The sequence below is a fragment of the Camelus dromedarius genome, chromosome X (assembly GCF_036321535.1).
Source record: "Camelus dromedarius isolate mCamDro1 chromosome X, mCamDro1.pat, whole genome shotgun sequence".
NCBI lineage: Eukaryota > Metazoa > Chordata > Mammalia > Artiodactyla > Camelidae > Camelus > Camelus dromedarius.
Window position 1 is genome coordinate 15,055,746 of NC_087472.1, and position 27,675 is coordinate 15,083,420.

Consider the following 27,675-nt stretch of genomic DNA (forward strand, 5'->3'; position numbering starts at 1 on the left):
AATGGTGAGGGAAAAAAACTAAAATAAAATGTAATGCAATGGTGAGGAAGAGATTAGGAGAAGAAAAGGTTGAGAAACAACCGACTTAGGCCAACTCCATCACTCAGAAACAACATAGGCACTCTCTGAGCACTTCCCACCTCCAGCAACATAAAACACCTCTCTTGTGAGGCACCCTACCTCAACTCTGCAGCATATTCCAGGAGAGGCACAACAGAGTATCTAGAGGCGTACATGCCACACTAAGCTGACACTTAAAACCCTAACAGCATGCAGAGAAAAAAGCAAGCACACTGATTGGTTTACAGGAAATTACTTAGTGCCCTAGAATGCATCACTTCTCCACACTCCTCATGCCGGTCCCAAATCCATTTAAAGTAAAAACTCACTGACATACGCTTGCGCCACCTATCAGAAAAGCCCCAAAGGACAAATTGCTGACACATGACTCAGTAGGTTTACTGTGATTCAAACACATTTGACAGATACTTTGATCCCTTAAAAGGGGGTTATAAAAACCAGTTAATCATTTAGGGGGAAAAAAGTTGGATCACGATCTGACCCCTCCACAAAAATTGCAGATTGGTCAAAGATGCAAACAGAACAAAACCACCCAGGGATGTCATCCTACAAAAAACTTCAAATAGGAAGGCATGAACTCTGAGCCAGGCTGCCTGGGTTCCAATCTCACCCCTATAGTGCTTTAGCTCTGTGCCTTTGGACAAGTCCCCGTGCCTTGATATCCCTATCTGTAAAGTGGGAATCACCGTCTGTGTCACAGTTGCTGTCGGGTGAAACTGTAATTAGGGATAAACACAGGTAGAACAAATAAAGCAAAAGCCAAACAGCACAGGTAGGACCAGGAGGTGAGGCTGGCTTAGAAGAAAGGAAGGAGGCACTGTAAACTTTCAATGTGGAGGCGGAACAAGAGGCAGCGTCCATGACCAACGCATCACTCAGTTCCAGGAGCTCCGGAGCCTCAAGGCCCACCCCTTCCTACCACCTCCCTAATCCCTTTTGTGGATCTTTGGTCTCAGTTTTCCAAAGAGGCCCCCAATCCTCTGCCATGCTACCCGGGACAAGTTGATATCATTATTAGATTGCTGAAAAGCCAAATGTCAAAAACATTAGGCAATAAGGTGCCTACACCACAAGGCTTTAAAACATGACAGAATTATTTACAAAGGACACTTACTGAGTCTTATTTGAGATTATGTCACTTTTTTCAGATAAAACAAGAGTTGAGAACATTTAACCTTACAAAGAAGCAATTACCTAATCCTTTTTCAAATGAAAAAAGTATCCTATGTTGACACGCTACATACATACCTTGCGACCTTGACCATCTTTGGATTATGCTGCTTGACCAAGGACAGCAAGGTCTGCATTGTTTTGCCAGTGTCAATTATATCCTTTAAAAAAAGCAAAGACATTTAAATGGTAAATAAAATCGTCATAGCTTTAAATTCAGTAATCATGTAAACACAAAATGCCAAAACCCCACGTATAACTGGAATAATGTCATTTCTTTCAGCGCAGTAATTCTCATAATTCATACTGAGGTAGATCATCTGGCTCTCAGCAAGCAGTAGGAACATCAGTCCTCACAACTGGGTGTTGTAGGCACCAAGAGGTCAGCGACAGCTAATTTAAATATATATGTGCAAGTATGTACACACGCATTTTATTAAAGTTGTGATGCCACCCACCCTTCATTATAAAAGTTTTTTTTTTCAAAAATTTCAGATCAGGATGCTCTCCCTCCAACTCTTGGATGCAGGTGGTTAAGAGACCACATTGAGAAAACACTCCTTTACACCATCTTAAAAGAATCCAAAGTAATAAGGTTTTACCATATAGAATGACTTTACAGGAAAGTGAATCTCAGCTATTTAGTCAAAAGTAGGACATTATTTAAAACAAACCCATCTCTAACTGAGAAAATATTTCTTAAACCATAACCATAATGCTCTTCAATGAAAATATTCTCTACGATGGTATAAAGCAGTGTTCACAAAGTGGGACTACAAGTCATTAGAAACATCACAGCTGGAGACTTGTGAGAAATGCAGATTTCTGGGCTGTGGTAAACAGAACTCTGATAGCCCCCAGGCCTCCTGCCCTCTGGTGTACACACCCACATTAATCCTCCCAACCCCCCAACCTCCCAGTGTGAACAGAACCTATGAATATGATGGCATGGTCACTCCCGTGATTAGGTTATGTCATACAAGATGACTGTAGCAGCCTGGAGAGAGAGTCTGTGCTGGTTTGGAAGAAGCCAGCTGCCCTGTGAAAGGGCCACGTGCTAGGACATGAGAATGGCCTGGCAAGAAGATGGAGGCCTCAGTCCTGCAACCACAGGGGCTGAGTTCTGCAATGAATTTGGGAGAGTACCATGAGCCACGGGGGACATAGGGGCCCCAGCCTTGATTCAGCCTGATGAGACCTGGAGAAGAGAACCCAGCTCACCTACACTTGGACTACTGATCCCTGAAAACGGAGATAATAAATGTGTTGTTTCAAGCCATGAAGTTTGTGGCAATCTGTTAGGTGGTATGACCCTAATAAATCAGCATTTTAAAAAAGCAACCAATTCCCAGGGATATACATGTACACAAACTCTTTGAAAAGAATGTTACTTGTTTATTTTTTAATCTATAAACTAAAGTTTCTACAAACCCTGACAACAACAGAAAATGAATTAGGGGTTATTGTTGCTCTTAAGCCTTACATCACTTTACATAAAAGAGTGACAACCCATTCTGTTGGTGGGAGCGTAAAGCATACAATCACTTTGGTTAATAAGATGGCCATAATATTAAAACTGAAAATGCACAAATTCTACAACCCAGTCTTTCCACTTCTAAGTGCTTGTATCTAGAGGGAACTCACACTTGTGCACACAGGGCATTGCAAGAGAATGCTCTCAGCAGCCCTGCTGTAGTAGGAAAAATTGGAAGCAAACTCCCTATTTGTAGGGCAATAAATAGGTTAATTTGTACACTGCAATGCTATGAAAGAGTTTAAGGCCAACTAACTCTGTATGTCTCAACTTGAAAAACCTTAAAACCAATTTTGAGTAAGAATAACAAGTTGCAAGAAAGAATATATACACTGCAGCACTATATAAATTATCAAAAAATATATTTTGTATGTAGTTATATATATGCAATAGAATAAAAAAATGGGTGGGAATTTTATATATCTTTAAAAGAAAAAAATTTCCAGCCAAAAAGAGAGGGGTAAGAAATATACCAAATTTTTTCCATTATCCAGTATAAATAAATTACTAAATATTTCTCACAAAAAACCAACCTCATTCCCTTACAACACGAGCCCACCATTAAAACTGATGAAAAGGAATTTCTTTCCCTGGGTTACCTTTAGGACTGTGCATACCAAGTTAGAAAATCATAAACAATACATTAAAGGTATGTAAAACTTACTTCAACAATCAAGACATTCTAGAAGAAAAAGAGAAATGAATCAGACAGTGTTTCTAATTATAATTTAAATCACATTATAACAAACTCTAAGGATTTATCCAAATTCTTGTTTTAAGACACTTTACTATATCAAACCCTGATTTAAACAAGTGGGCCATAAAGATTTGGACCTCTTTAATATGAAATTTTCACTTCAATAGAATTTTTATTGGTCAAAAATAAAATTTGACCCATATGTTCATTTTTTAAGTTTTCATTACTTAAACGGAGCTCTAATCTTGGGCAAGTCACGAAATTTCTCTGGGCCTGTTTCCTATGTGCAAAATGAGGGACTTGAAGTAGCATGTGTCTTCTGACTCTAACATTCAAGAACTATAATTCGTACAATAACTCCAAAATCATGTATTTAACTTACCATATGGAATCCAATTCAAAACCCATTTTCTCAGTAGGCTAAAAGTGACCTGCACTTTCCGGATGTGTTCATATTCTTGGACTAAACTAAAGAAAGATACCAACCAACGCTTCCTCCTACCATAAACCCTTAGCCCAATTTCTACCTCTCAGAACTTTAGAGCTGGAAGAACCCTTACAGAAAATACTGCCTAACAATCACCTCCAAGGTAGAGAAGAGTCCTCCCTATTCTTGGGAATGGGGTTGCATTTTACATACTGGTTATAATCATTGTCACAAGAAGATTCATGCTACATTGTTTATTTATAGTTCTCATTTCTCTGTCACATACAAATAGCATCAGAATTTTAATGTTCTATAAATTCTTCTAAGTCAGTGGTTATAAAGGTAGGGCACACAAGAGCCACTGGGTTGAAAGAAAAAAATATAAGAACTTTTTTTATACCTCACCTTAATCTATAATTCTGTAACTGCGTGTGTCATACAATATACATTATATTACTACCATAGTTCATACATAGTTTACTCCTTTCCTCGTATCACAACTAATTTGTCTCTTTTCAAAAGACACTGTTACCTAAATCATAAGGAAAACTGAATATACAGTTAATTCTTGAACAAGGTTGAGACACTGACCCTCCGCACAGTTGAAAATCCACATAAAACTTTACAGTCAGCCTTCCATATCCAGTTAACCGTACTGGCAGATTCAACCAACTGCAGACCGTGTAGTAGTGAAGTATGGATTTATTGAAAAAAAATTCACGTATAAGAGGACCTGCACAGTTCAAACCCGTGTTGTTCAAGGGCCAACCGTAATCAATTTATGGACCAGTAATTGTTTCACCACCTACTATGTGGTTCTTTCTCAGCATTTTCTCTACCCCCAGCTAGCACATTCGAAGGATAACATTTGCCCATCAGTAACTATGGCTTACTGATGCAGCAATTTGTACCACGGGATGGAGTTATAGTTATTATGTGAAAGCAGCATTGAATTATGCAACAGAAATTAGATTCTAGTGTTGGCTCTAATACTAAGAAGCGGCACGATCTTGATTAAATCATATTCACAAACCTTTAATGGTATAAAATAGTTTACATAAATCAAAGTCTAGAAAGATTAAATATTTGTCCAATACAGAACTGTAGCATCTAGAGTATAATATCATTACTGTTTAAAAAATAAACGAATGAAAATTGCTACCATTATTGAGAGCTTATTTCACATCAAATAGCTACATCCTTCCTTCATAAATGAAAAAATGAGGCTCAGAGGTCAAATGACTTGACCAAAAGTCATAAAAATAGCCAGGAGGTAGAGTATAGATTTGAAAAGGTGTTTTGGGGGTCCAAAGCCCATATTCTCAACCACTAACTGGAAAAAAGGGGGGAAATATTCATATGCATATGCATCTATACACACACAGTATATCCCCCAAAGATAAACTGAAGGAGAAAGTCTCAATAACCTATAATCTCACCACCAAGACATAACTTCACCCACCTGAGGCATCTTGACTTTTCCCCACAATAAATGTACTTTACTGTGACTACCATGAAAAAAAGTTTTTTTTGAAACAGAGACCTTTTAAGATCACACAGCTATGCAGTGGGACACAGCCATTAGGTAGGAAAGGCAAGGTTGAATGGAATTACAGAAAGCTTTGAAGGCTAGGCCCTTTCCAGGACTGAAAACTGATTATATGAGTAAGGGCTTCAAATGACTTCTAAATATGGGCAAAGCATGCTGAAAGGGAAGGAGGGTAGGTCTGGCAGGAAGGGAAAAGATTCAACAGATTATAACTTCTCCTTTGAAGTTTTCAAAAGATGTTGAAGAGGACAACATTAGTTTGGTATGACCCTGAGATGGAACCATAGAATTTGACACAAGTGTTGTATGTTTCCTTACAGATATTCAGTCAAGTAAGTGATAAACATTAAAATTTAAAAACCAGAGGAAGAAAAGAGTCTGGAGCCAGAAAGACCTGCATTTAAATTCAAGCTCTACCACTTAACTGGCAGTGTGACTTTGGACAAGTCCATTAACCTTGCTGAGTCCTAGTTTCCTGATCTGTAAAACGGGAATAATATCTACCTCACAGGATTCTTGTAGCTCTTTTATGAGATTATGACTTTGTATTTGACGCTGTGGCTATAAGCAAAAAAACAACCGGCAGCTGAAAAAAAATAGCATTCCATCATTTATCACTGGTTACTCAAAAATCATTTCAATGTATCAGAAGAATAATATTCAAATATCTTAATAGCTCTGTTAGCTCAGCCAAATGTCTATACTGGAAGAATTTTGATGTATTTAAAACTCTTTTTGCGATCCCTTCAAATAACAGTATGTTTGAATGTACTAAGTGTTCTAACTAACAGAAACTGTGTGAACAGCTCTACATGCATTGTATCACTTAATCTTCTTAACTCTCTGGGGTGGCTGCCATTACCATCCCACCTTACATATGGGACACAGAGAGGTTAAATAACCTGCCCAGGGGCACGTGGTTAGGAAGCACTGCACCAGGCTCTGAATCAAAGCTGTCTGGCCCTAGAAGCCACACCTTCAGCCACTACATTATATTGTTTCTCTATCTTTAAGAAACTATGCGTGGTCTATTTTTAAAAAGAAGACTGTCTTTCCCCCAATATATATCTATTTTTTTTTTCAGAAGGATCTGAAATTAGATCCCCATTGAGGCAGACAGGCAGTACTTGGCAATACAGACTTTCGGTTTAATGTTGGATTCTGCTGCCTCTTTGCTGTACGACCTAAGAGAAAAAAATACCTAACTTAGATTGTTTCCACGGGTTAAATAAATCTTTTTTGTTTGCTTGATTGTTTGAAGGCATAAACAACTATCTAAACTGCCCCTTGGTGATGGATCGAAAGCTCAGTGTTACTGACTGACCCTTCGTACGGAGTGCTCTTTCCTTCCCCTTCAAGATACATACCTTTCCAGTTAAAGTTGAGAGATCATCTCCACCAATCACTTTTATATCGCCTGTTGACTGGTCATTCTAGTTAAAAAAAAAAGATATAAACATATATGTCTATCCGTCCACGTGTACACACACATTTCAAATTATCAAATGGGAGCTAGAAGATTTAAGAAGTTAGCTATCTAATGTCATAGCATTATGATATTCTAAATGATACAAATCACAAGAATTACGTTTCTATGAGTGAATGACTAGGTAACTTTCAACTAGAGATTAGTAAAAACTAAAAAGTTCTATTGGCCATTACTGATTTAATGCTTTCAAGAGTCCTAAAAATAGGGTGCACCCATTTTTCCAGGGGGCAGTATTACAGCAGCTGCCCATCTTCAGTCTCGGTAATTTCTGAACAACAAAAGAAGTTATTAGCATGACAGGTGTCTGGTTCTGGCCCTGGACCATTCCCATGAGACAAGCAAATTGTAGGGTCTGGCCTACATCATGTTCAACTCCAAAGATATTTCCCTCAAAAGGCAAGCCCAGGCCTAGGTCATCTTCAGCATAGTCTGGGAAATCAGCTCTGATCAGTAGTCCTTTAAGGCACACCTCTAAGGCTCCCAGTTTTCTGTTATCACAGAATCTAGTAGAAACCCTTACGGGAGTTTCAAAAGGGAAGGCTCCACACCCACCATAGTTGGTGGTGATAATGATCACAATTTGGCTATTCTGGATTCAAGACAGAAAACTGGAGTGAAAGAGCAGGTAAATAAGAGTTCAGACTTGCCCTACCAGAGAGCAAACCATACCAAAGCTACGGCCATTACAATGGTGCTTTCCCAGCACAGTACCAGACAAAGAGATCAAGGAACAGAATACAGCCCAGAAACAGACCCAGAAATATATGAGGATTTAGTATGTGATAAAGATGGTATTTCAAGTCAGTAAGGAAAAGATGAATTATTCAATAAATGGTGTTCCGACAACTAGTTATCCTTTTGGGAAAAAAATGAAGTATGATCCCTACCTCACAGCATACACAAAAATAAATTCCAGACGGATTAAAATCTAAATGTAAAAAATAAAGCCATAAGCAGACTGGAAGAAAACGTAGAATATTTTCATGTTCTCAGAAAGGGTAAAAACTTAGGCATGACATGAACTCAAAAGATCTGTAACAAATATTTCTATTATACATTGGGCTCCAACAGTAAGAATCCAATAGGGAAATGGAGAATGAACACAAATCAGTAATTCACAGAAAAGAAGGCTTTAACATATACAATGATATCCATCTGAGAAACAAACGGTATGATTCTACTGTTCACCCAGTCATACCGGTAAAACTTAAGCCTGATGATGTATGTTGGCAAAAGTAAGAGGAAAGCAGCACCCTTGTTGTTGGTGACAGTATAAATTGGTACAGTGTCCTCTGGAAAAGATAGAGCCATACCTATGAAACTTATAAACATGTATGCCATTGCCCCAGCAACCCCACTTCTAGGAATTGATGCTACAAAGACATAGTATGCAAAGGTACACACAACCATGTGCACTGTATCAACTGTTTATACAAGAGAACTGGAGACAACCAACACGTCTATTAACAGGGAACTATTTAAATTAAGTTCATCTACACAATGCAATACTGTGCACCCATTAAAAAGACCCTAATAATGTATACACGCTGACGTGAACAATGGTAATTAAAAACATCAAGCTGTAGAGCAATGTGTTACCTATGAAACCACTTCTGCTCAGCACTTTTAAAAAGTTTATAACAGCAATTACCTCTGAGTAGTGAGAATGGGGATAAGAAGTCTATTTTCCTTTTACACACAAGCATACCTCACAGGTATTTCAGGTATGGTTCCAGAACATCGCAATAAAGTGAGTGTCGCAATAAAGCAAGTCACATGAATTCTTTGGTTTCCCAGTGCATGCAAAAGTTATGCTTACACTATACTGTGGTCTATTACGTGTGCGATAGCATTACATCTAAAAAACAATGTACCTGCCTTAATTAAAAATACTTTATTGGTAAAAAAAATGTTAACCGTCATCTGAGCCTTCAGTGAGTCATAATCTTTTTGCAATAGCAACATCAAAGATCACTGATCACAGATCACCATAACAAATATAATAATGAAAAAGTTTGAACTATTGTGAGAATTACCAAAAATGTGACACGGAGACATGAAGTGAGCAAATGCTGCTGGAAAAATGGCATCAACAGACTTGCTTGATACAGGGTTGCCATAAAACTTCAATTTACAAAAAAAAACGCAGTATCTGCGAAGTGCAATAAAACAAGGTATGCCTGTACTTCTATTTTTATCATATGCATCTATATACACGTCCATTTTTTATGCAGTGTTATTTTTGCTTGTTTTGTTTGTTTTATGAGGGGGTGGTAATCGGATTTATTCATTTATTTCTATTTGGAGGAAATGCTGGGGATTGAATCTGGAACCTCGTGCATGTCAAGTACACATTCTACCACTTGAGCTATACCCTACCCCCTATGCAGTGTTATTTTTGAAAAACACAAATGGGCCAATACTACACAGTGTTGAAAACTAAACATATCTAAGTATGACTTTCAATATCAAAAAAACTTGCATATTACTTCTCATCCTAAGGAAATTTCAGGCACCTCTTATTCTAACTAACAAAACCCAGAGTTTTAAACACAGAGAATTAATGAAGAGCAAAGAAACTACACAAAACCTGAAGTGAGAGTGAATCATAGCACATCATTTACGCTGCAATCCAGTTAAATAGTGACATCTTCTGTAGAAATTTGGTATTACAGTTCAACTTCAATTGACTCTTCTTTACAGAAGAAAGGCGGAAAGATCTGAGAACTGAAAAGTATGGAGGCGTGGAAAAAACCCGTGATCCAAAGGCGATGGTGACAGGGTAGGAGACGAGAGAAATCCAAGCATGCAAGACACAGTGGCTCCACTAGATCTAAATCTCCGCGTTCCTGTTCGCCCCAAGGCTTGTAGCTTCTGAGGTTTTGTGTGTGTGCGTGGAAACACTGTCACTTTTTAAATGGAGGCCAATACAGAAGATTCCTTTAAGAAAAATGTTCCAGTCCACTGTGCTAGATAAAGTTATAAGTGCCCAGGCTGCATATAAAGGGCACCCATAGATCAATGACCCCACCAGAGGATTTTCCCTCACTCCTCCCTTCCTGTCTGCAACAAGCTTCCCACTGGACCCCTGCTTCATTTCATTCCTGACTCTTATGTGCTTCATCTTTAATGGGGACTTGCAACGGGAGAGGGGAAAGCCCCCATCCCCAGACAGAGAGCCCAATCTGCCCTTAACTCAGAATGTCACTGTCAACTACATACAATTCCCAGAGAAGCTCTTTGGGTCCACAAATACATAACCTTAGCATCTGTGTTTCTGCTTTATCTAGCTCTCTTGAGTCTAGGTTAAAAAAAATGAGAAGGAAAATAGGAAGGAACTTTGTTTATTCCTATTTGTCTATCCTTAAAAATTTTGAAAACCTCCAGGTAGCAACAAGAATTGCAGCTTGCTATGGGAGAGGAGAGGAAGCTGTGTGAGGGCACGGAATGAGTGCGCTGCAAAAGGAAGGCTTGGAACCCACAGGCTGAGACCATAAGAGGCGGATGCGGAGAGGCCAGCCGCCAAAACTGGGCTCCCCAGAAGGTGAGACTGGGATTATCACTGGGGTAGGAAGTCCGGGCTTAGCACTGTGTAACCTGCCTTGTGCAGTGCACTCCAGACCCTTCTTTAGGACAGTAGAATGGAGTTTTTGGGAAAGAGCCATTCCTTCTATGTCCAGCGGGGCCCCATGTCCACCACCCTCAATCATATTTCCTCGTCACATCATGATTTCAACCATCCTCTGTCCTTTTAACTGTTTTCCTGTGCCCTGATCAAATATCAACAAAAGCGATAATATCAGAATCATTCGTTTAGAGGTAGACTGCACCTTGGGTGAAAAATGGTAGACATCCAATTTTCTAAAAATTTATGCAGAAAATAGTAAGTCAGAAAGGCTACACGCCCAGGTAATAAGTTAATTTATTTACCTGTATTTTATGAGTTCTTTTAAACTTTTTAAAAGAACATGTTGCTTTAAAGGAAAAAAAAAAGCTATTATCAGCTAAAAACAGATGCTGATAAAGCAGGGCCCTTACAGATCATCTCATCCTGCATGATCCAATACAGGAGCCACTGGACTGCATGTGGCATTTGCGTAAAATGAAATATAGTTTAAAATTCAGTTCCTCTGTTGCACAAGACACATTCCCAGTGCTCAACAGCCACATGTGGCTAGCGGCTCTGTATTAGACAGCATAGATGGAGAACATTTCCATCATCACAGAAAGTTCTGTTGGTCAGCACTGCTCTAAATACATCAAAGATACCATTTAGCACAAAAACAGTCCTAGAAAAGATTGAAGAGTCAGTGCTGATATTTAAAACCTGGTGTCTGTGAGTACACCGTTTTCAAATCTTCAGAAGTTACTGCATTCTATCTTCATGCTTTTCATTCTGTGCCTAGTATGGGACTAGGATCTGATAAACATGTTCAACAGAACCCCTCTTCATGGTCTAAAAGAAAGTAGCTTACATACAGCAGGTGATAATATGTGCTTGCTGAGGGAATTAATCAATTTCCTTATTATTTTTTTCCTACAAAATCTGTGGTTTCATGGAATCAAAGTTGAACATTGCCTTTATGTTCTAAGAATTAGGGTGCTTATATAAAACTTCAGTTGCCTGACAAGGACCACATCAAAGTGAAAATCCACAGGCAAGGGTTTGGAAGTATACTTTTGACCCTAGTTCTGTTAACGCTTCCTTACACCATGGACAGTACATATCCCCATTCTTGCCAATTTAAACTGAACAAATCCTTTCCCTCATCCATGTCTATGGTCTTAATTCAATAAGCAGGAGAAAGGCATAAATCACTTCACTTGCTTTATATATATATATATATATGTAGAGAGAGAGGGAGAGAGAGAGGAGAGGGAGAGAGAGAGTTACAGAAGATAAGCTTTAGATTATCTAATGTCAACATCAAAGCGGTACACTTACTTTTAGCTTCAATTGCTCTGGAGAAAAAAGCATACCTTAAAGCAATTGACTAAATACATTCAGAGAAAAAGGTCAGATTTAAATGAACTGACCTCTTCTTGTAAGAGAGCCTTTAAGAAACTACTCCAATATTTTCTGCATTTTCCTTTAACAAGCTCACTCAAAAAGCCACCTTCTTACAAATTACAAATTGCTATAAAGGAATTTGCGCCTTTGATATAACAAACAGAGAGCCTAACTTATCAAGCTACAAATCAAGTAACTTCCAAGATTAAGACTGAAAGTTATAGTTTTATGAACCTTGACTGTAACCGAGGAAAAATCTCATAACTGGCAAAATAAATTGTTTGCATGTAAAACTTCCGACTAGCAGAGAATGAAGAAATAATAGGAAGCCCACAGGAGAGAATTCAAGCCAGTTAAAAGTTTTCCCAAGTAAGACTCAGTTCTGCACAGAATTAAAGACCTGGGTTCAAACGAAAGACCTGTATGATCGTGAACAAGTCACTTAATCCCTCTGCACCTCATTGTCCTTGAATGCACGTGGAGATAGTAATTCATAACTCAAAAAAAGTCTTCTGCAAGATTTAAAATCCTAAGAACAATTTCATTTTAATGTAAGCCAGTTAGTCTGGACACACCATAAATCAGGCTAATTTTTCCTTTGCTTAAGACCCACACAAAAATATTCCCACAAAAAATTTACTTCTCTGACAACTTTTCCTCCTGAGACTTTACCATTTTTCATTAAACTATTTTAGTAAAAAAATTATTATAAAATTGAACTCACAAGAAAATGTGTTTGCACACTTATCAACTTTCACTTTTTTTTATATCACAGAGCCTTGGTATAGAAAAGGTCATTGAATATACAGTACTACATTTTATTGTTCTAAGATGTACATCCACATTTTAATACCGCCCCTGAAATTGACATATTACAATTGACAGCAACATACAACTATAACTGACAGCAGTATAGAAAACAGGGGTAAGTCTTAAAGTCAGTGCTATCTTAGACTTAATGAAACATGGTATTGGAATCTCCAGGCTATTTCCCATCTAGGCACTAAGCAAATAAAATTCTGCCTAGCTACTCTGACTAAGAGTATGTAAACTATAATATGTGTGTGTAAACAACAGAGAGAAAATTCTTTAAAATATTAGAAATAAAAGTGGTAGTGGAATTTAGGGTGACTTAATTCCTTTATAATTTTCTGTGGTTGTATGTGCTTTATAACAAACATGTATTTTTTAATCAGAAAAATGCAACTTTAGGGGGTGGGTATAGTCAGTGGTAGAGTACGGTGCTTAGCATGCACAAAGTCCTGGGTTCAATCCCCAGTACCTCCATTTAAATTAAAAATTTTTTTAAAAATTTAAAAAAAAAAAGGAAAAATGCAATTTTCCTAAACTCCTACTTTATCTCCAATTTATAAATTAGGAATTCAGAACTAACATATACACACTATTATATATAAAATAGATAAACAACAAGGACCTACTATATAGCACAGGGAACTATATTCAATATCTTATTATAACCTATTATGGAAAAAAACCTGGCAAAGAAAAAAATATATATGCATACATATAACTGAATCACTTTGCTGTATACCTAGAATTAATACAACATTGTAGATCAACTATACTTCAATAAAATAAACAAATGAATGAATGAATATGAAAAATGCAATTTTCATTCTGAAGAAAAACTAGATGGGGTGTTAACATTGTGGCTCTTTATATATTTTAGGAACATTTAATAGTTCATGGAGCATTTCTTTGGGATTAGTACAGATCAGTTAATGTTTAATTCACTATTCCAAACTGGTCAAGATCAGCATGTAGAACTACACTAACATGATGTTATTGGTGCTGCAATTTTAAATTTCCATTTAATGATTATATCAAAATAAATTATGTTTTTTATATGCACTTCTGAATATCTTCCATGAAAAGCTGATGAATTATTAAATAGGGAAGAAATGTTACTTCGAATCAACAGAAAGCATATAGTTTTCCCAATTTCTATTGTTTAAGTAGTAAATCTACACAGAATTTCACATAGAATAGAACATATATTATTTTTCTCTATCTGAAAATTAAGCTAAGTTTGCTTTACTTATGTTCAAGATTTCACACTTTTTATCTGTTGAGGAGTTCACCTTATCAATCCTCTAAGATCTAAACCTAATAGGAAAAAAACTAAAAGTGGAAAATGGAATTAAAATGTCAAAGTGTTTCTACTGCTTCAAATTGCCTTATTAATTATAAAATACTTGTAAAAAGAAAATACTAAACTCTCATTTTTTTCTCTTATTTTGGAGGGGGGGATAATTAGGTTTAATTGTTTATTTTTAATTTAGTTTTATTTTTAATGGAGGCACTGGGGATTGAGCCCAGGACCTCATGCACGCTAATAAGCACACACTCTACCACTGAGCTATACAACCCCCACCCCCCGCCCACTCCTCGTTTGTTTTTCTAAATGAGCTTTCTTTTCAAAGAACATTCTGTGCAAATCCTCAGAGGAATGAAGTATAAGTCATAAAGTAACAAAATTGGTTTTTATGTGTATATATGTGTGTGGGAGAGGGGGAAGGGAATGCTTAAGAACAAAAAGAGAACTAACTCATGCCCTAGACTGTCAGTACATGTTTTGCCTCTAAGCCACAATACATGAAAGGCTGGGCAGCTACACTGACTAGATTTAAATCTTAGTGTAAGTCAGTGAAATAAATAACTTCTGATGGGTAAAAATCCAAACTTTGTACTTAAGACTTTAATTCAAGTGAGACTTCAAGTTAAAAGGAGCTTTTAAGTATGAATGTCATGATATATGAGCACAAAGGGTGTTAACGGGATAGGGAAATGTCTACAATAATAATAATACTTAAATGGTCGTCCAATCACCCACAGGACTGAAGAAAATGGGGAAAAGGTCAAAGATTTGGGTCAAATAGATCATTAACGAAGAGAATGAAGGCTGAAAGTTAAATGTGGGTAAGTGGTCTTAATTTCTCAATGAAGAGGTAAACATAAGGCAAGCTTCTACAAAGACGTACTACAATACTGATTCATGAAACAGCAAAGATCAGACATTCATTCTGATCTTCAAGGAAGCTGGGAGAAATCCCATTTTTAAGGAAAATAGTAGCTCCCATGAACTACAATGCCAACATGCAATCAGAAAAAAAGCAACAGTATGAAGTACTAAAAATCAAACATTCACACGATCAAAGAAATTGTGGATGATGAAATTCACGTGTAAATATGACATGGATTTTGGTTCACCCCCCCCCAGTGTCAATATTGCTTACTGTGTCAATATTCTGAGCTCTCTGAGGTTGTGTGGAGGCAGAGTGACTGTGGACCAACAGTGTTCCCTCAGCGTGCTAACGCTCTTGCTCCAGATCGTTTGCTCCCCCTCCTGATCTATCACACCTACCTCCACATGACTCATGACACCCGGAAAGCCAATCTGGCTCCAGAGAGGACATCTGCCACTAGTACGCACAGTCAGAAGAGCATCCCCCATAGCAATTCCTAAAAGAGGTTTTAAAAAATCCCCCAAAACCCAACCAAACCAAAAATCCTTTAAAATATATATTTAGCTTCCAAGGTTTGGTTTGAAAAAGAGAATATTCACTTGGATATAAAGTACTAGGGAATATATTAGAAAATCTTATTGTAACCAAGTAAAATGAACATGGAAGTATAGTTTGCAGAGCTTCAAAAACATACAGGAAAACCAAGAGCTGCCATTTTTTTTTAAACCATGTATTAAATATACTTACACAGTAGCTCTTCAGTCTGATAAAATCTACAGTCATAGGAATGGATCTATCACTATTTCTGTTCAGTGCTTTGATGTAATCCAACAGGTCAGCAAAGAATTTATAGCCCCCCTTGAGGACACAGAGGGCCACAATGTGATGGCCTCCCATCTCCTTCATCACGTCTCGAGCAAGCCGTTCGGTCCTATGGGAATAAAATCAAGAATTTAATAGAAATTAAATTATAATATAATAGAAACATTTAAACTTTATAACAATTATCCCTTAAGGATAACCTTCCACAAAACACATCCTTTGCCCCCATGAAGTATATCCTTGTTCATAAAGCAAAGGTAATAATTTTAAAAACCTTCAAAAACCAAGAACACTGTAACATCTATCATAAATTTTTAAAACACAAATTAAAATAAGATACAATTTTCACCTATCAAATTGGCAAATTCTGATATATCAGAAGAGATTGTAAGGAAAAGAGCACTCTCATATACCCTTGGGAGTATAAATTAATATAACTTTTTGGAGGATAATTTGGCTGTATCAAAACATTCAATGAACACCTTCCCCTTGACCCAAAATTTCCTTGTGGATAAAGTTGAGCAACTGCCCAAATGTCTATAAAAGGATGTGCCCTTTTGGTATGATCTGTAAAAGCAAAATAATGGAGAAATCTTGCATGTCCATCAATAAGGAACTGGTTAAATCAATTATGGTCAGCCAGAAAATGGAACGTCATGCAACCTTTAAAATATATCAGATAACCTCAGTGGTAGAGCGCATATTTAGCATGCACGAGGTCCTGGGTTCAATCCCCAGGACCTCCATTAAAAAAAATATATATATATATATATGAATGATAGCTCTGGATGTACTAATATAAAAAAATATACAATAAATTTTAGATCTATATGATAGTAATATTCATATGTTAAAATATATAATACATGTTTATAGCCAGTATGTAGGGAGGAAATGTGTGCAAGAGGCTCTGAGAGAACTTTACTCATCTCATTTAAGCCTCTATAGTTAGAATATTTAGAATTTCAGAATATAGCTATTTTGGAATACTTATAATATTGATATTATAATTTAAAAAAACAACAACAGCCAGACACACAAGGCAAGCATTTAAATACCAAATCAAGTTTTTCACTGCAACTCATTTAATGGGAAATTTTCAAGCTAGATGTGCATAATAATCAAAATCTGACATTGCCTTCATATGATTCAGCCCCAGTCCATTATCCGATTCAGGACTGAGAAATCAAAGACTTTGTGCCTAGAGTTCATTCCTCCAGTCTCCCTTCAATGTTTACTTCCTCCCTACAGATTCCCAGTAATATCATGACTTACACTTGGTAATTAGCAAAATGTTCCCACTTCCCTTTTTTGTAAAGAGGGCTTTTAAAATAGAAAGCATCTATTATTTGACAAGCTGGTCTAGTTTATGTTCAAATATCAAATATTTAAAACAGTTGCTGACACATGAAATTAACATAAGAAACAAAATTTCAATTTAAGATTGTACTAACCTGTCCATAATTAGTCCATGAGGAATAAACACCTTTTCCAAATCCTCAGCATAATGATTAGGTATACAAAATAAATCTAGGTCATAACCTGGTTCATCATCACTAATCTGAAAAAGAAATATGGCTGTTTCAAAGAGAGCATTACAGGATACAAACACTTGATTTGATTTAGAAGTTAAAAAACCATAGCCTATCAGAGAAATTCAGGTATGAGATATCAAGAATGTTTTGTAACTTCATGGGTAAGATAACGAATTTTAGTTGTATAAGAAATCAACTATACGTTCTAGAGATGAATAGTTAAGATTATAGAAGTAAAATGACATAAGAAGTTTTCTTTAGTTCAGCAAAGAGAAAAAGAAAACTTTAAAGAGCTAAGACACATGTGGCAAAATCTAGATATTATAAACATGGGTGATCAATATATGGGGATCATTATACTATTTCCCCCATTTTTGAGTATGTTTAAAAATGTAGTAAAAAATGTTTAATGCACTGTAGTCTAACAAGTTAAAATATCACAGTGAACAAGAAAAACTGCTATTCCCCACCTCAGACTCTCTCATCTCACAGTAGGAAAAGAAAATCACCAAAAAAGTTAAATGATTCTTTAAAAACCCAAACTTCTAGAAGTGTGAGGTTGTTATAATTAACTCATGAGGTGCCTTCGTAGTAGATACGATTGTTTGAGTAGGACCACACACTGGCTGTCTTGATATGCCCAGTCCCTGGCGTACAAAAACACTGATGATGTGGTGCCTGTGGTGGTAAAATGTACTATGATTAGTTTTATAAATATTATATATGCACCTACATACACAGAAAAAATATAACAAAATCATAAAAAACTTATCTTGGAGAGGGGAGTTAACAGCGATTTTATTCAGTTCTTTATACTATATATTCTAAATTTTCTTCAGTGAGTACATACTGCTTTTTCAAAATTCCAAGTCTTGCTTGTATGAAATGTAGGGGAAATTTAAAAAGATATATTAAACAAATGTACAAACACTATAATACAAAAAATGAGCGGGGGGGGGGGGGGTCCAGCTCAGTGGTAGAGTGTGTATCTAGCATGCACGAGGTCCTGAGTCCAGGCCTCATCCCCAGTCTCCATTAAAAACATTTTTAAACATTAAAAAATTAAAAAAAAATTAAATAAAATAAAATAAAAGGAAGAGGAGACAGAGAGGGAAAGAGGGAGGAAGAAAGAAAGGGTGGGTATGGAGGAATATACTAATGGTCAATTATAAGAAGCAAGGACCTGCTACCTTCTACACTTTAATACCGACTGGTTATTTTTCCATTGTCAATTTCACTTTATTGAAAATTATAGTTGATTTATAATTCCTACTCAGCATTATATTTAAAACTTATTTAAAGAAATAAACAAGAATTATAATACTCTGTCTCACATAATTCTCAAGGCTAAAGATCTTCCAAATCACATTCAAGAAGCTGATAACACGAATTTTGGCAGTTTGCAAGAAATACTGGTCAAACCGTAATTAAATCTCAATGTATCAGTTAATATCTACTGAGCATCTCCTCTTTAAATCAGCACTGTAATTAGATGCTTAAGGATAAGTAGCTTGGCTTTCAATACATTTTTAAATATATATTTAAGATTTATATTATTCACATTATATTCTAAGAAATTTGAGGTTCATGTGGTCTCTCAGTCCCAAGAGCTCTGGTTTGAGTTTTCCAGACTTTGGTGGAATTTCAGATACTGTCATGTAAGGGTGGTACCTATGCACCACTTCCGCCTGGCACATGTGGTCAGGAGGCTGGTGGCAACTCGGGTAGGTGGACCAGGACATGCCCACAGGCAAGGTCCAGTGGCATGTAGTGAACAGGCACTCACTCTGCATGCAGTCTGAAGTCAATACTGATTTGTTTTTAAATAAACATGTATTACTTTCATACGCAGAAAAAAAATCTATTTGGTGTTGGGGGGGAGATTATGCCAGATCCTCTAAGGTGAAGTATTGATGTACCTGTTAAACATTCATATCATGCTTATTTCAGAATCCATTTATTAACAAAAAGAATGGGAATGGGACATTTGTGTCATCAACAGAAGTATTTCAAGACGCTTCATAACAAGCAAGTATTACTTTTATAAATTTTATAAACTGAAATTTAATTAAAGCTTTGGGAAAAGAAGATAGACCTTGCTAGAGCTTATAAAATGAGAGGATAAACACCCATGTCAGGCTCATCACAATATATCTGCTACTACCTGACAAGAATGAAACTGTACCATTTCATAGTGCTTCTTTTTTTTTTTATTATTGGGGGGCGGGGATTAGGTTTATTTATTTATTTATTTTTTATTTATGTTTAGGGGGAGTACTGGGGATTGAACCCAGGACCTCGTGCATGCTAAGCATGTGCTCTACCACTTGAGCTATAGCCTCCCCCCATTTCATAGTGCTTTAAAATCAAGATCCAGAGCACCAAAATGGCTTCCCTGAAGCTTACTCACCCCCTCCTCCCAGTTACTCACTGCTTCTGCCACAAGCATAAACCAGAACCCACCCAGGACTCTTTGAAACATGCAACACTTGTAAAGAAGACTGGTCCTCTGAAAATGGCTCACTGCCTGGCTATGGGTTTTGCAGGCAGCCTAAGAACGTCAAGAGCCTTGTTTGTCTCAATTAAAGCCAATGTGAATTCTGCCCAGGGTTCATCCCAGACATGCAGTCTAATGCAGATAGATCAGCAGGGATGTACCCCCAAACAGGAGTTCTCTCTCAACACACCAAATTAACTTCCAATTCAAAAGGTTTTATTTTCAATCAATGCTATTAGATTTATATATCACATCTAATATCAAAGGGTTGACTTATTTCAAGCAAAAAAAAAGTATTAATATCTCTTCCTAAAAGGCAAAAATAAGAATTCATAAAATTTACATCACTTGAGGTATTTTAGGCAGAAATCCATAACAGAAGGGCTCACTATACTATTCGTCTACTTGTGTATGTTTCAAATAAAGTCAAATAAGGAGCAATTTAAACAATGACAAGGCACCAACATAAATGTTTCTCAAGTTTACATTTAATGAAAAATCCAAGTTTTAAAAATGTGTATTTAATAATTAAATACATTTTAGAATACTAATTTTAAAATGGTGAGGACCTTATTAAGAACCTGTATTCTTATTATTAATACTCAAATATTTATTGAGTACCTACTATGTTGTACATACTAGAGAGGATCAGATAAATCTGACACAGCTATCCTCAAAGAGCTTCCAGTATAGTAGAAGACATGACATACACATGAAAAACCGTAAGACAGTGTTAAACTGCTATTTAAAAATACAGAAAAAGTATCATGGGAGTTTAAGAGGGTATGCAAACTCTCTCAGAAGCCTCACTTGCACCTGGACCACTGACAAGACATAGCATAAAATAAGATACAATTCAATAAACAGGAACTTGTTTCAATCATCCCCAACACCAAGGTTTCATATTAAACAGGCCCAATAATCTCAACCTCTACAAGAGCTAGACAGAAATATATTTGGTGACCTTTAATCTTATTGGCCCTTATTTGTCCCATCTGATAGTGGTTAATATCTGATATTAATCAACCCCATCTAAAATGGATTAGTTAAAAATCCAGTGGCTACTTTGATAGGAAGGGATTGCAATATATTACATAAAAATGCATTCAGCACCTATCTACCTTGAGTAAGGCACTGTGCAATAGATTCTGTAGGAGGATATAAAGTGATTATAAATTTAGAGCCTTCAAAGAGCTTATAATTTAACGGGAAAGACATATATATACAACTAACTATACAGCACAATAAAGCTTGTAATTTGTACCAAATCTAATTTCACAAGCCCACAAACCTGTGATTATCAAAAGCAGTTATACACACGCTAAAGATAAACTTGGAACCCGAGTCACCCACCAATGACTCCCTCCTAAAGCAATACCAAGCTTAAAGTAGTCATTATATCCTGTGGCCTAGGTTATAAATTGAGCAAAGTAGACTGGCATGCCTGACACTGAATTAGCACAGCCTTCTAAATCAACTAGGCAGGGAGGGTGTAGCTCAGTGGTAGTGTGTGCCTAGCATGCTCAAGGTCCTGGGTTCAATCCCCAGTACCTCCACTAAAACTAAATAAATAAAAACCTAATTACCTCCCCACCAAAAAAGTAAATTGAAAACAATTTTTACATAAATATATCAGCTAGGCAATAGCAGTGCCCAACTTTCTATATGAATATAAATCACATCTGTTTTAGTATGGGACTTTGTGCTGCACGTCTAAGCACATGGTTATTACCGACACCTTCTAAGAGAACTGTATTAGTCTGCCATTACGAAATACTGGGTGGCTTAAACAACACTAATTTATTTCTCACAGTTCCGGAGGCTGGGGAAGTCCAAGATCAAGGTGCCAGCAAAGTAGGTTTCATTCTGAGGCCTCTTCTCTTGGCTGTAGATAGCCATCTTCTCCTAGCTATGTGGGGCTGGGAGTATCTGGAAAAGACCAGGGTCCCAACCCCATGACCTTATCTAACCTTAATTATGTCCCAAAGGCCCCATCTCCAAATACCGTCACATTGCGGGTAGGAGCTTCAACATATGACCTTAACATAAAATAGCCGAAGATCACAAAGAAGGTCCTGGATAGCTCTGGGGAGGGCCCAGCCCCAAAATATTTGGAGGAGAGCTCTGGAGGGGCTGGAAGTGGTAAACAATTGACAATGTGGTTTCTCTCAGATCCACCTTTCCTACCACGATTTCCAGTTCAGCCAGAAATGGCCAAAGGACAGGTTATTAATAACTGAGTTACTTACCATTTACCCAGTTCAGAAATCTAACTGCATCTCCTCAGAGCTTTAGAACACAGCTCTCAAATTCTAATCTATCTGTAATATACTTGGTAAAATCTACAAGGCACTTTTATTAATATGAAAGATTACTGAAAAAATATAACATTACTACCTACCTTTCGTTTAGAGCCAGTCAATACTTTTGCTATCACGAATTACCAAAGTAATTTTACTTTCCAGTAAAACTAGAACCACAAAGTCTTAATAATTATATGTGTCACATCTATAATAATGGTTTTCATGCATGAAAAATTGTGGTTTACACATAAAATTTCTAACTACAAAGATGTATTATCTAAATTTACAGTAAGCAAGGGAATCAACTTGTGCTAAGACAACACATGCAACATCAATTCATCATCTGTAAGCAGGACTGCTTAAGCCTGTTTGCGGTCAAAAAAAATGACTATGTTCATGGTCCAAACAAGACTAAATTGAAGTGAGTCTTAAAATGAGCTACACGAATTAAACGATGTGCAGTAATAGATAAAATATATTTTATTTTATTCCTAGTAACCAATGATTCCAACCTTCTAGAACAGGCAGAAATTGCCAGGTGGCATATTTTTACTTTTTATATTCAGACACTTTAAACTTCTCAGAAAACACCAAAGCAGATACATCATCCCTTGGGATAATTTTTGATAACTCTGGGTATCATTAAGACTGAAATTATGAATTACTGATGCATATATTCCTAAATGTGAAAATACCTTAAGCTATTAGTATGTTTATTTTCCAATTTTATATTAGTCTTACAAATAAATTACATATATAACTTGATTGCTTTCCCTTCTAAGCGTTAAAGAACTAAAGTCAGGGTTCTGTTCAACTCAGGGATAAATCATTAGCTGCTCCTAGGTAAGTGGGCCCGTAACTATCTGTATGTGCAAAGACATGCATTTATCCAACACTACGATCTTTCCTTTCCACTGTGTACAGTGGAATAACAGGCATGTTAATTCTGGACAAAACATACATACCTATCAATTATCAGAAGCACCACAGTGCTGAAGACAGTAGTTCCACAGCAATCTGAAGTGTTTGTTTGAATTCTTATTAGTAGTAAATTATTCTAAATATTAGTAATTTGGTGACCACTGGCAGGAAAATAACAATTGCGTCTCAATACTGATATTACCAATGGTGGTTGACACTTTTATAACACATGAATCTTACCGATGCACACAACATACAATTACACATAGGAAGACGAGTACATTAGCACATCTTCAGCCATCTCTTCATACCAGGCCAAAAATGCCACGGCCCAGTTACTGCCTAGTGAACTACAGAAATCTACAAGAGAACCCCAAGACCCCTCATCTCTGCTGATCTGCTTGGTCTTTTTGTCTTTTTCCCACCTCCTGCCTACGGACTTTCTGCAATACCTAAATACAAAAAAATGGACAGAAAACAATTAAGATGAATCTATAGTATGAGTGTCACATTAATCGACGTGTAGAATGAAACTTCCAAACTCAACTGCTCCGTTTCTTGGTGGTCACAAAGAGTAATTTTGGTCTAAACTGACTAATATAAATTAGTCAGTCTAAATCCTATTGATAACAATGATAGAGTTGTGGGCAAACAAAATGTGCTATTTTATCAATTCTGTGAAAATTATTAGCAGGGTAAAATTTAATCCAGTTAATACAGCATTATGTTTCTAGCACTATGACCCTGAAATTTAGACGATATTTATTCACATAATATATATCTGATGTTTCACATTAATCTGCAAAAATCCAGAAGCTTGTTTTTAGTTCCAGCATATCCAAGCTTACCCTGGCAGTTTAGGATGATAGCTACAAGTAGCATGGGTCTAGCAGGCAGACCTGGGGGCCAATTTCATCTAAGTGGTATCAGGCAATTTACTTCACCAATCTGTGCCTCCAAGGTCATACTACCTCTTGTAGTGTTTAACTACCTCACTGAATACCTATCATGCATCTTTGGGGCATTTACATTAGATAATGCTGCAAGACATTTACTTCTGTGCCTAAGAAATAATAAGTACTAAATAAATACATACTACTGGCACTACTAACATAGAAGTGGAGAGATTAAGAGCACACTCTGGGGCCAGATAGGTTAAATTCAAATCCTAGTATTGCTGGGCAATCTTGGGAAAGTTATCTAACCTCTCTGAGCCACGTAAATTTTTTTTTATAAGTATCAAACCAGTCGATAATGTGTAAAGGGCTTAGTAACCAGCACATAGTAAGCACTACTTAAGTGTTTGTTATTGCTAATATGCAGAAAATTTCTGGGAAGGAAATAAAAAAAGGAACAGGAATTTGCAAGCCAAAAACACAATGACTATCTTGATGTTCAAACAAAGCTAACAAGAGCCAGTTCTAGCAAAAATAATTCACTGTATGCTGAAGCAAGCATTGGAACCCAAAGCTTAAAAGTGTCTAACTTCCTCAGCAACTGAAGAAAAACAGTTGAGTACCTACTATTAACAAAATATTTAAGTGCAGGGGCCCTTTTGGAGTCTGCGGTTCAATTCCCAGTACCTCCATTTAAAAAGAAAAAGAAAAGGAAAAAAAAAAAAAAGAAAAAGAAAAAGAAAAGGAAAAAAAAATTACCGTATGACATAGGTATGTTACATTAAAAGGTTAAGTGACTGAACCTCAGAGACTTTAAGGATTCCTCACCTGTAAAATGATAATCATACTATTGTTAGACGGTTGTTTTGAGGACTAAATAGGGCTAATGTAGGTAAACACAAAGACCGATATTATTACTATTCCCAGTCAGGGGCCATACAAAGGTTGTTCATTAACAAAGACCAGCTATCCTTTCAATAACACCGTGAGGTAGGCTAGCACCTCAGTTAAACATAAGGACATTTCAGTCTTACCCAAGGCCACATAGCTAGTAAATAGCCTAAACAAGCAGGACTCCAGGCCAGGCTCCATTAAATGCACTACTCTTTACCATAACTCACAATGTCGAATATGAAATAGAATCTTTCCTTTCTTAGGGCATAAGTGGTTAATTATTTAATTTATTCATCCAACAGACCATCATTGAGAATTTCTTACATGCCAGGCACTGTACTATGCGCTGCGGTTACAGTGGTGATTCCTGTCCTTATAAAGTTTATGTTTTTGTGTAACAGACAATCAACAGGTAATCAGGTAACCGCTAAAATAAACAAACAAATAAATAAACAAAATAATAATAATAATAATAATAATAATAATAATAATAATAATAATAACGCAGGCTAAGGCATTTAACCGTTGAGAAAAGGTTGGCTATTTTAGCAAGCGTGATCCGAAAGGGAGTATGGGGGGAGGGGCAGCTTGGCATGTTCGAGAAACAAGAAAAAGAACCAATGAGGTTGGAGACAGGGTACCAGAGACGGATTATGGTACTAATGTCCTTGAAGGACCAGATTCGCATTTTTTGTCCCCTACGGCATCAAAGAGCGTAAGATCCGGATTCAGGCAGATCTGATTACGAGGCCTGGCTACCTCTGGGCCGTGGGAAAATTACCTACTATCGGTTCACTATTTTCTACGTGTGTAAAAAGGTAGGCATGGTTACCGCTGCCAAGGCTGCCGTGAGGATGCAATGAGGCAATGCGCATTCCCACAAATATTCTTCATAATGTTTGCAGAATTAGGCGAAAATACCAGTCCCCGCATGCCTCCCATGTGGTCGTTTCCGTGCCCGGGCCCTCTCCGGAGATGCCCCGAGGACCTCATCCCCACACCCCAAACCTACAGAGAAGGGTCGCTCGTAAGAAAGCCCCCACCCTCACACCGCCAGGTCATTCCCGAACTGGCTCGCACGGCCCCTCCCCACAGCACGCTCGCAAGCGGCACATGTCAACCAAAACGCCATTTCCACCCTCTCTTCCTACACGCAGCCCTCCTTCCCGGGGCTCTCCGGAGGCAGCCACCCCGACCTCGCCATCCCGTCCCCCCCGCCGCCCCTGTGTGACGCACGGCCGAACCCAGCAGGCGGCGGCCGCCCCTCGCCCCCCACCCCCGGGCTGCCCCAGGCCACCCCGCCCCGAGCCCGCACTGCGGCCCCGCGCCCCGGGGGCCGGCCGCCGCCGCCGCCGCGGGCCTGGCGGGCCAAGCTGCTCACCACGACGCTGGGGCTGCGGGTCGCCATAACGGAGCCGGCTGGCGCGGGCTGAGTGCAGTCTAGGGAGGAGGAAGCCGGCGGCGGGGCCGAGCAGGGGGCGGAGGCGCAGCGGGAGGCGGCGCCGCGCGGGAAAGCCGAGAGGTCCGCCCGAGCGCTCTTCGCCGCCGCCGCCGCCGCTCAGAGACCAGGCGCAGCAGGCCCCGCCCCGCCCCGCCCCGCCCCGTGGCCCCGCCCACAGGCCGCCGGCGCGCCTCGGTGGGCGACGGCGGGTTTCCACGCTCCTGAGGTGGCCGTGGGAATTTTCTTCCCGAAGACGGCGAGACTCCTGCGCACCCTCTATCCCCCTTTCCCTCAGTTTCCCATCCAGACGGCTCCCAAATTCCCAGACCTGTCGCCGCCCGCCCTTCTCAGTGGCCCTAAACTGGGCGCCGGCTTTTCAGGTTCCTGTCACCACGTGGTTCCTCTCGCCCAGCGTCCCCTTCTCAAGACCTTGGACTGCATTGCGGCTTCCATTTTCCTAGCTCGTGGCCCAGTTCTCACAAAAATCTGTAACTGGATGTAAGAGTTGAGACCTAAAGCCCTGGAGTCAGCCAGATCAGGGTGCAAATCCGAGGGGAACATTTAGCTGCTCTGTGACCTTGTGCAAAGCAGACTCACTGAGCTTCTCTTTTTTCATCTCAGTAAAATGAGGATATTAACAAGGATCGTTGTGAGGATTAAAGGAGGTGATACATACGTATATGGTGTGTGCATATGTATATATATGGTATAGCACTTAGGACATGCGCAATCAGTAAGTGGAAACTATCGCTATTACTAATCTTTATTCTTGCCTCCACAATTCCCAGTATAGAACCAGGGGAAAAAAATCTTCCCCCATAGGTCGAGTAAGCAAACACCAGTTGTTCCGTTCCTAACGTACTCTGAGTAGCGGCAGCACCCACCACAGTGCCCAGCGCATAGGTGGTGGCCTCCATTAAGGCCACTGAGGAATATGTGATGGTAGGAGATTTGGGAAACTGGGCAAGTGATTGTACTCTGAGTCTGTCTCTTTATCTGAAAAATAGTGCCACTATGAACATTTTTTTTTTACATATCTTTTGGTGAACCTAAGTGCATTTCCACTGGCTATAGACTGAAGTTCATGTCAGCATTTTTAATACTTATCCTTTTAACAAACATTGTGTTTCACTGGGAAGTTAATTTAGAGAACTTTCGGTTATACATTTGGCCCCTGACACATGCAGACTCAGCCACCCACATTTGTTTCTAAATTAGGTACCCAACACTTCAGAACCCTTCTAGCTTGCTTTTGGCTTGCAGTTTCTTTCTCCATCCCCTCTGGTGCCACATTCTCCTGTATTTTAACAGAGATTTGAAGTAAATGGTGATCGCCCAGTTACCACAGAGACAAAGAAACAGTCATTATTTCAACCCTGTCATTCTATGTGACAACTTGGAGTTTTTACATGTGTTTAAAA

General features: G+C 38.2%; 1 protein-coding gene across 2 annotated transcripts in view; it reads right to left on the bottom strand.

Annotated features, from left to right (window-relative positions):
* HPRT1 (hypoxanthine phosphoribosyltransferase 1) overlaps nucleotides 1-26,368 on the bottom strand; it is a 29,932-nt gene extending 3,564 nt beyond the window's left edge. Inside the window, exons 1-6 of one of the 2 annotated variants that reach the window (XM_031446174.2) lie at nucleotides 26,195-26,368; nucleotides 17,222-17,328; nucleotides 15,693-15,876; nucleotides 6,826-6,891; nucleotides 3,450-3,467; nucleotides 1,330-1,412 (exon numbers count right to left, since the gene is read on the bottom strand). In XM_031446174.2, the coding sequence (XP_031302034.1) occupies nucleotides 1,330-1,412; nucleotides 3,450-3,467; nucleotides 6,826-6,891; nucleotides 15,693-15,876; nucleotides 17,222-17,328; nucleotides 26,195-26,221 (485 nt within the window). In that variant the 5' untranslated portion in view covers nucleotides 26,222-26,368. The remainder of the gene's footprint in view (nucleotides 1-1,329; nucleotides 1,413-3,449; nucleotides 3,468-6,825; nucleotides 6,892-15,692; nucleotides 15,877-17,221; nucleotides 17,329-26,194) is intronic. The other variant, XM_031446175.2, reaches the window with a different exon arrangement.
* Between the last annotated feature and the right edge of the window lie 1,307 nt (nucleotides 26,369-27,675).